At 44.4% G+C, this 9,104-nt stretch overlaps 1 protein-coding gene and 1 pseudogene across 1 annotated transcript; both read right to left on the reverse strand.

Moving 5' to 3' along the window:
- Nucleotides 1–2,380: 2,380 nt before the first annotated feature.
- On the reverse strand, nucleotides 2,381–3,253 carry LOC133282136 (olfactory receptor 5AR1-like). The gene has a single exon (XM_061478213.1). It carries the CDS (start codon nucleotides 3,248–3,250, stop codon nucleotides 2,381–2,383), a length of 870 nt encoding a protein of 289 aa, XP_061334197.1. The 5' UTR covers nucleotides 3,251–3,253.
- A 4,364-nt stretch (nucleotides 3,254–7,617) lies between these two features.
- LOC133282209 (olfactory receptor 5F1-like) lies at nucleotides 7,618–8,554 on the reverse strand (annotated as a pseudogene).
- Nucleotides 8,555–9,104: the final 550 nt, after the last annotated feature.

Below are 9,104 nucleotides of genomic sequence, written 5' to 3' on the forward strand. Positions count from 1 at the left end.
TCTTCATCAGGGACTGGAGTGACAAGACAAGGAGTGATGGGTTCAAACTGAAACAGGGGGAGTTCAGGTTGGATGTAAAGCAGAAGCTGTTCCCTGTGAGGGTGCTGAGGCACTGGCACAGTGTGCCCAGAGAAGCTGTGGCTGCCCCATGCCTGGCAATGTTCTAGGTCAGGTTGGACACAGGGTCTTGGATGACATGGTCTAGTGTGTAGTGTCCCTGACCATGGCAGGGGGTTGGAACCAAGCTCCTTTCCAACCCAAACCACTCTATGATTCTACAATAATCTACATTTCATAAAACCTGAAGCCTCAGCCAAGAACTGCATTAGGAAAAGTGGGGTTTAAAGCATCATTTCTAAATGTGAGAGGACTTTGAAGCTGTTAAACTATCTGACATTGCCTTAACAGGGTCAGGAAATAAACTGTCTACATAGGATCAGCCAACTGTAGAGGCAACATGATGGCCTTAGTTTATTTATCTATAATTTCTCAGTTTCCTGGGCAAGAACAAGCCACTTGGCTTGTAAGACAAGCACGTAAGAAAAAAAGCACTCCCAGCACGTAAGAAAAAAGATTTTATCTAAAATAAAAAGGAGTCGATATTCCCAGCAACGTCCAATAGATTGTGGTGTTGTATAAGAAATCCTGATCCATGATTTTCTAGACAGTTATTTCAAATCTTTGGCCTTCTGATACCTAGAGGGACACCTGTGACCATTTTGCACCTCTTGGAGGTGACCACAGAGAGTAATGGTATCAAGAAGTAACAAAAATCACAGAGGAAAAGGAATGGATTTTGTTCAGAAGTAGATGAATACAGCTTTGAAGGGGAAATGGGCATCTAAAGAGCAGGCATATGTGGATACTGTCATGTCCTGCTGGCAATAGTAAGAGTCAGCGTCAGGCTGGTAACTTTAGTAAACAGTAAGAACAAAGAATAAGAGTAAAGAATAAGAATATATATATAATATATATAATAAATATATCTATAATAAAAAATAAAATGCAAACGATAAAGAATAAAGTATAAATAAAGAAAAAAGTTTAAAAAAAGAATAAAGATCTTAGTGCTGGCCAGGGTCACATCCCTGTTTGGGTTATTTTCCCCTGGATTAAAGAGTGTTTTTCCCACTGGAGATGCCTCAGCTCAAGTGACCACAGGTGGAAAATCTCCATCCAGGACTCAGCCAAGCCTTCTCCTTCCTAAAAACCCATCAGCTCCAAATCCATTCCCAGAGGAGCTTGTTAACACAGTTGGATCAGGGACATCTCTCACCTTTGAGTGATGAGCTGCTAAAGAAATAGGGAAGTTTTGGGTGTGTGGGGAAACCCTGTGGTGACTGTTTTCCCTGGTGGCATTGCGATTTTATAGCAACCAGGATATGGGGGGGGGGGGGGGCTGCAATTTGTGCCAGGAACGACTTCTTGAATAGGAAATAAGGACTTTGGGTTGGGTTTCTTCATTACCTTTGATTTCCCTGTTGTTTCAGGGTGTTGGTGTGTTTCCATGTTTGCTTTGGGTTTCTTTAATCCCCATTGCCTCAAACCAAAGCGCAACTCTCCTGCAGCAAGCTCTACTGATAACATTCTTGCCTTTGTTTTTAACAAACTACTGTGGGTATAAATTAGAAAACTCCTTAGAGCTTGTCTTAAAGGCGTTGAGAAAGGCGGAACTTGAGGAAAACTGAAAGGGTGAAGTTCTACAGCTGCCTGAAAAGAGGCGGCAAAGCCCAATTTGACTGTGATTTAACTCAGCAGCCTGGTTCCAAACACAAACCCGATGAAGAATTTGCATTTCACTCACTTGACTCATGCACGATATCCCATTGCTCCACAACTGCATTAAAACATCAGTTCATCCATTTAGATCTTGGGTTTCCATCCGTCCTGGGAAAAGCTTTTCATAGGAGCTGCCTCCCCTACCCAGCCCATAAATCACTGAGACCCCAACTAAACTGAGGCAAGAAAAATCAGTATCGTGTGTGTTGGTGTTGACATTTAACACAAGAATATATTGTGTTATATATAAATATATAGGTTAGGATGCATTTAATATTGTGTTTTGATATATATACACACATACATACGTGTTTATGTGTATAATTTGCAAGTCATAGGAACAGAGACCTCCTAGATGTCCTTTCTGCACAATAACTATGTCCTGCTGGTCATAGTCACATCAGTGACTAGTCATGGTCACATCAGGTTGCTCCTGGCCTCATTCAGGCAGCTTCTGAACATGTCCATGGGTGGAGGCTCCACAGCCTCTGGGACAAATCCTCATGTTACCCACATCCCTGGATCAGGGTTTTCAAAGCCTGACTATGATTCTTTCTGCAGTTCTCCACAGAGCATCCTTCATCTCTTTGTTCCTCAAGCTCTAGATGAGGGGATTGAGCATGGGGATCACCACTGTGTAGAAAACAGAGACCACTTTGTCAGTGTTCAGGGAGTAACTAGAGCTAGGGCGTAAATACATGAAGAGGGTTGTTCCATACAACATGGTCTCCACAATCAGGTGGGACATGCAGGTGGAAAAGGCTTTTTTCCTGCTCTCAGCATTACGGACCCTCAGGATGGCAAAGAAGATGAAGAGGTAGGAGACCAGAATGGCAGAGATGGTGCTGAGCTCAATGACACCAGCCAAGGAGAAGAGGATCATCTCATTGATGTACGTGCTGGCACAGGACAAAGCCAGGAGAGGAGGAACATCACAGAAGAAGTGGTTGATGACATTGGAGCTGCAGAAGGGCAGCCTGATGATGAAGGTCATCCGAATGATGGAGTTCAGGACACCCCCAATATAGCACCCAACCACCAGCCCCACACATAACCTCCGAGTCATAACAGAGGAGTAGAGCAGGGGGTTACAGAAGGCCATGTACCGGTCATAGGCCATGACAGCCAGCACAAAACACTCAGTTGTCACAAAGATGATGTAGAAGAAAGCTTGACCCATACAGCCAGCAAAGGAAATGGTCTTCTTCCCCAATAGGAAGTTGACCAAAGTCCTGGGGGCTACCACGGAGGAGAAGCAGATGTCAACAATGGAGAGGCTGCCCAGGAAGAAGTACATGGATGTGTGGAGCTGTGGGTGACCTCGGATGGCTACAATTATCCCTGCATTGTCCAGAAGGGTGATGGTGTAGATGAGCAGCAACAGCACAAAAAGGGCTGCCTTCGTCTCTGCTTGGTCACTGAGACCCTTGAGGATGAACTCTGCTGCTGAGGTGTGATTCTGCTCTGCCATTCAGGGCTTTTGTATCTGGCAAGGAAGGAAAAAAAGTCTTGAAAATACAGGACAGTGGAAACCATGCCTTTATTTGAACTGGAATGGGATAACTTGACAATTAGCACCCTGTGCACCGATGGCATCCCCACTATCCATTTCCAGGGAGCTACAGTGGAATGGACTGCTCTGTGGTCATCTGCTCCAAGCTTGCCCTCTTACACAGCCCAAGGAAAGAGGAGGCCCCTTCTGAAGTGAGAGCATCCCAGCTTCCCCAAACACCTCTGAGCAGATTCATTCGTATCACTCAATCCCATTTGGTACCTACAAAATGAGGTGATGAGACCAATGGCTACAGCAGCAGAGAGGGATTGATGTGACACAGACCAAGCCATCAGCTCTGCCCTTGATCTCCCGTGATCAAGTTTCTCTGAAGACAGCACTGATTTTGGAAGCAGCTTCTGGCTATAACTCATATAAGACTAAAAGCACAGTAGCTTTCCTTGGGTGGTTTTGGAAAAGTCATTGAGATGAAGGAAAAAGAGCCTTTAACTTGCTGAGAATTAAGGAAGGAGAAGGGAAGGGGTGCTGCATGACCCTAAAACTCATTCAGGACATGAAGAGTTTAATATTACAGTCTTGGAAACCTTGGGGAGGTGATGCCAGGAGACCATGAGCAAAATTTGGGTCTGAACATGTTATTCCCTTAGTACTATTAAGAGAATATACGATTAGGAGGAAACAACACCATAATGAGACCATTGAGCTCTGCTAAGCCAAACTCACTCAACTCCGGTTGTCTAAGTTAGGCACTAAGTTAAGCTGCTCACCCTCATGAAAAAAAAGTGTGAATTACAGGTTTCTGTCCCTGATAACATGAAGGTTCAGAATAAAACAACTAAATCTTTACAGGATTAAAGATGAGAATTAAAATCTTACCCCACCAGATGAGTGTCAGGACCGGAAGACTCAGCGAAGATCCATTCTCCATCAACAGAATATTTCTTTGTAGAAATATTCTTTACATTTTAAAGTGAGTATCACTATTTCAGGGCCAGTGGTTAGGTTCATCTGTCCTTGTGAGTTTGCTCGTCTCCTATTTTGCAAGGTTCCTTAAACATACCATAAGCACCATGATAAGCAGCAGTGGCTAAATGGGCGACAAGAAAGATGGAGAAGGGCTTTGGACAGGGGTCTGTAGGGACAGGCCAAGGAGAATGGCTTGAACCTGCCAGAGGGGAGACTGAGATGAGCTCTTAGGCAGAAGCTCTTCCCTGGGAAGGTGCTGAGGCACTGGCACAGGGTGCCCAGAGAAGCTGTGGCTGCCCCATCCCTGGCAGTGTTAAAGGTCAGGTTGGACACAGGGGATTGGAGGAAGCTGTTCTAGTGGAAGGTGTCCCTGCCCGTGGCAGGGGTTGGAGCTGGAGGAGCTTTAAACTCCCTTCCAACCCAAAGCAGGCTGGGATTCTATAAGTACATCCCAGCAGGAATATTTCATCTCTTTAAAACCAACACATAGGAGCAAATCTTTACCTGGCACAATTCTGAGCAGCCTCCCCAGTTGCTGCAGTGATTTCTACCAGAGCAGGGCTAACATGGACCTTTCATGGTATGGTCTCACATACCTGTGGAAGGGGGTCACCTCTTACAGCTGTAAGTTCTCTTCCACATTAGATGACACTGGATATCTGCACAGCAAATCAAGGGGATTCTCTCTTGAAGGCATCCTCCTAGCTTCCAAACAAGAATGTCTCTCCTGAACCTCCAAGACCTTCCAGCCTATTTTCATCACCAGGTGAAGTTCTTCACTTGCACCAATGTGTTACTTTTATATCTCTCCCTGCAGGTCTTTGCAGGCAACAGACACAAACACTTGGGGAACAAGTATTTGTCACAGTTTTGGCTACAATTCAGGGCTCTAAGACATGTGAACCTTGGTTATATATTGCTGGCCCCTGAATGAGAACCCATGAGTCACAACAGCCTAAACTGCTAATAAAGGCTTAGCTGTGCACACAGGCTGATGGAAAATCTCTTCTAATTGTTGTCACAAAGATCTCTAACCTGTTACAACATTCAGCAGCCTCCAGGGACAGGAAAAGCAGAGATCCAAACAAGCACAAAGTGTTCTTCACAAGTCCTTTTGAAGAATCAAGGGGCAGGTGAGAAGGTGCAGCCAAAGGGCAGTCTATGTCAATTATCTTAAACACTTGCTGCAAGCAGCTTAGGTAATTACCTCTGAATGGATGCCTGGAGAAGACAGGTGGTATTATAGAAGATGAAGGCTGACCCAAACCTCCAATCACTAAATGAGCCTGAAAGGCTACTGTCCAATGTTAGGGAATCCACCACTTTCCTCGGGAGACTGTCACTGAGCTACTGATTTGTATCACTGAGAGCCTAGAGGACTGGCTGAGAGATGGACAAATGAAATGGGTTTGGGCTCACCTTGCTCCACATCAGCGTGACATACAGACCAACACATGAGCTATAGGTGTCCCAGGTTATCTTCCAGTCTGTGAACTCCAGTGGTGCCATTCAGTTGGCCAAAGGAATGGCTGAGAAATGCTGCAGGACTCACTGGAACCCATGAGCTTCTGGAGGAAAGCATCAATGTCACCAGCACAACCAGCAACAACCTGCACCAACAAACCCAAATATGGATGGAGAAGAGCAATGCAGACAGCTGTGTTGACCCCTGGTTGGGTTTAGCTTCTACAAATGGCAATGTTTTAACAGCAGGGTTTATATTTGAGGAGTTTCTGTGCCAACACTTTCACCAGCGATTCCTGTTTGTTCCCACTGTATCACCAATCCTTCAGGTACAGCTCAAAACACCCTCCCCTTCCCTGAAAAGGTGAATAAAAACACATATTCCAGTTATTGCCAGAATAAACTTATTTTGCTTCTTACAACAGCATAACAAGGAGGAAAACAACTTGTAGAAAGCAGGTAGACAGTCATCAGGTTATTAGGTATAAACCTTCGAAGTTTTTATCACTAAATTCCTCATCTTGTATCAGCTCTGTTGTGTCTAAGGATGTTTTGAGCCTATTAATTTTCCTCTTATAATGAAGGTGGTAATGGAAAGGGGGAGTTTCAAATAAAAAGTACATTGAAGTTATACAGAACTGAAATCTGACATAAGGAGGTGCCATGACTCATAGGCTGGGTGGGCCTCTGCCACCTGAAATTCAGATGTCCTGAAGTTAAATATATCAGAATCATGATATTCATTCTATATGCAGCTGATATCTTTATATATCTTTATTATATCTTTATGCACCATCATTCACTTGAGCCATTTGAGTTCCTTTTAAGGAGGGAGACTGAGATCAGATATAATGTCTACTTATTAAACTTCACTTTTGGCCAGTTAAATCCCACAGCTAATGGTCTTGTGGATACAGAGAACTACATGCTTAGAGCAAAAAAAAAAAAAAGAGAATAAAAGTAGAAATGTGTTGTATTGCAACTAATGCAGCATGGCTTTAGTGTCCATTAAGTTTGAATATATGTACTAAACAATTCCACTCAACAGCACATTTAGGAACCATCACTGTCCAATCCTTTGCTCTGTATATTAACAAAATCATTTGAAGTATTTCTTCACTATAAAAAGCACTTTGAAGGATTAAAGCGCAGCAGGGAAATCTTCAAATACCTTTGAACATTCTTTGATGGGTCGTTGATCAGGGAAGAAAATTCCGAGAAGCTCCTCTCCAGCTTCCCTGTTTCCTGCAGCTTTAGGGAACTTTTCTTCCTCCTCTCTCCTCCAAGCCTCCTTGGTCTGCTCTGTGTGTTCTCCTGCATGCTCCCATCTGTCATGGGGTTTACCTGGAAGCACTGAAATTCACCTTAAGTCCATAGATCACATCTCATGGCTGGAAGAGGTACAGCACTTGGTAGAGTGTCCACCATACTGGTGAATGATGTCCCAGCTGTAAGAGACCACAAGTGGGCTCTTGAAAAGACAGCTGAGAAAATAGTCCAAGTCCTCAGCAGAAATCTCATAAATGGGTTAGTTTAACAGGACTGAGCCTTGTCATCATATTTCCCTTCAAGAAAGAAGCGATTTGGGGTTGCTTAAGCCATGGCAGGTACATAGGAAAATCCAACACATTCTTGCCTTCAAATATTCAGGAACAAGTTGGACATTTTAGCATGTTTCATCACAAATCAACCTTTGGTGGCTCTTCAGTGAGTATGTGTTTCTCCTGTTATGAAATACACTATCAAGAGGCAAATGTATAGCAAATTACTCCCACATCGATAAAGCTGGTCTACAAAATGGACAATAATATATAGAAGTATTATCACAGCTTCTCTCCAACCTCAAAAAGACTCAAAAACACCAACCCCACTCCCATCACTAAGTGACAAACCATTTACCACTTTGGCAGGGAAATAATCGTTCTCCCCACTGTTCTCTTCAGAGCACTCTTTGTCTCCTTGTTCCTCAGACTGTAGATGAAAGGGTTCAACATTGGGGTCACCGTGGTGTAAAAGACAGAAACTATTTTGTCCCTGCCCACGTTGTAGCTGGAGCTGGGCCGTAGGTACATGAAGATCAGGGTCCCATAGAAGATGGTGACAGCCACTAGGTGGGATGCACAGGTACCAAAAGCTTTGCCCAGCACAGAGCCTGTCCTCATGACGGTGAAGAGGATGTGGCCATAGGAGATGAGGATGACTGATATTGTGGTGACCTCACTGAAGCCCCCAAAAGCAAACAGCAACACTTGGTTGAGGGAAGTATCAGAGCAAGCCAACTTTGAGAGTGGTGGCCCATCGCAGAAGAAGTGGTCAATGACATTGGGGCCACAGAAAGACACCCTCAATGCAAAGCCTGTGAAGACGGCTGAATTAAAAAGCCCAACTGCATAGGACCCAGCTAAGAGGGAAACACAGACCTTCTTGGACATGAGGATGGGGTAACGCAAGGGGTTGCAGATGGCAACATAGCTGTCATACGCCATCCCAGCCAGGAGGTAGCACTCTGTGATTGCAAAAGCAGCATAAAAATAGAGCTGCAGGAAGCAGCCAGCAAAAGAAATAGTCTTCCTTTCAGACAAGAGGTTCAGCAGCATTTTGGGTGTCACCACGGAGGAGTAGCACAGATCCAAGAAGGACAAGTGGCTGAGGAAGAAGTACATGGGGCTCTGAAGCTGGGAATCGAGCCAGACTGCAGCAATGATGCCAAGGTTTCCTATCACGGTGGTGACATAGATGAGCAGGAAAAGCACAGAGGGTAACCTGGAAGTCGAGGCAATCTGTGAACCCTTGAAAACAAACTCTCACCGTAGTCCAGTTTTCCCAGGCCATCAGTGTCCAAGAGGCTCCCAGTTCCCAGGCAGCAGGGTGGTTTCTGTGGCTTGGTTATGATGGCTTAATCCCTTGCTGAACTATTAGTGGGGTTTAATCCTGTACTCTGTAGATAATGAAGACATTCTCTAATGAAACACAGCCAGGCACCTTGGCAGGATGCTTAGATGGTCCACAACCACCTGCCCATGCAGGGAGTCACTGCTATTGACTACTGGTATGTGCCTACCTCTTATTCCTTTCTCCAAGGAAATCATTCAAAGACAGAACCTACACCTTATCATTGCTTAGGGGAACTAGAAAGGCCACAATGCAGACAAATAGAGCATATCCTATTGAAATTGTCTATGCTGATCTCTTAAATAGGATAAAATACATCCCCAAAAAGGATTGTGTCAGGAGAGGGGGTAAATACATAAGATATTAGGCATTTCTTATGTACATGTTTATATTTGTCCCTGTATAACCATTACCACTAAGCAAGGAGATGTTTGCAAAGAGAAAAGGCAATTTAAGCTCCTGTGACAATCACTGCTACATTCCTTCGGCA

The sequence above is a fragment of the Pezoporus flaviventris genome, unplaced genomic scaffold (genome assembly GCF_033815535.1).
Source record: "Pezoporus flaviventris isolate CSIRO_AGI_PZ_B2104156 unplaced genomic scaffold, CSIRO_AGI_Pfla_v1 ptg000116l, whole genome shotgun sequence".
NCBI classification, from domain to species: domain Eukaryota; kingdom Metazoa; phylum Chordata; class Aves; order Psittaciformes; family Psittacidae; genus Pezoporus; species Pezoporus flaviventris.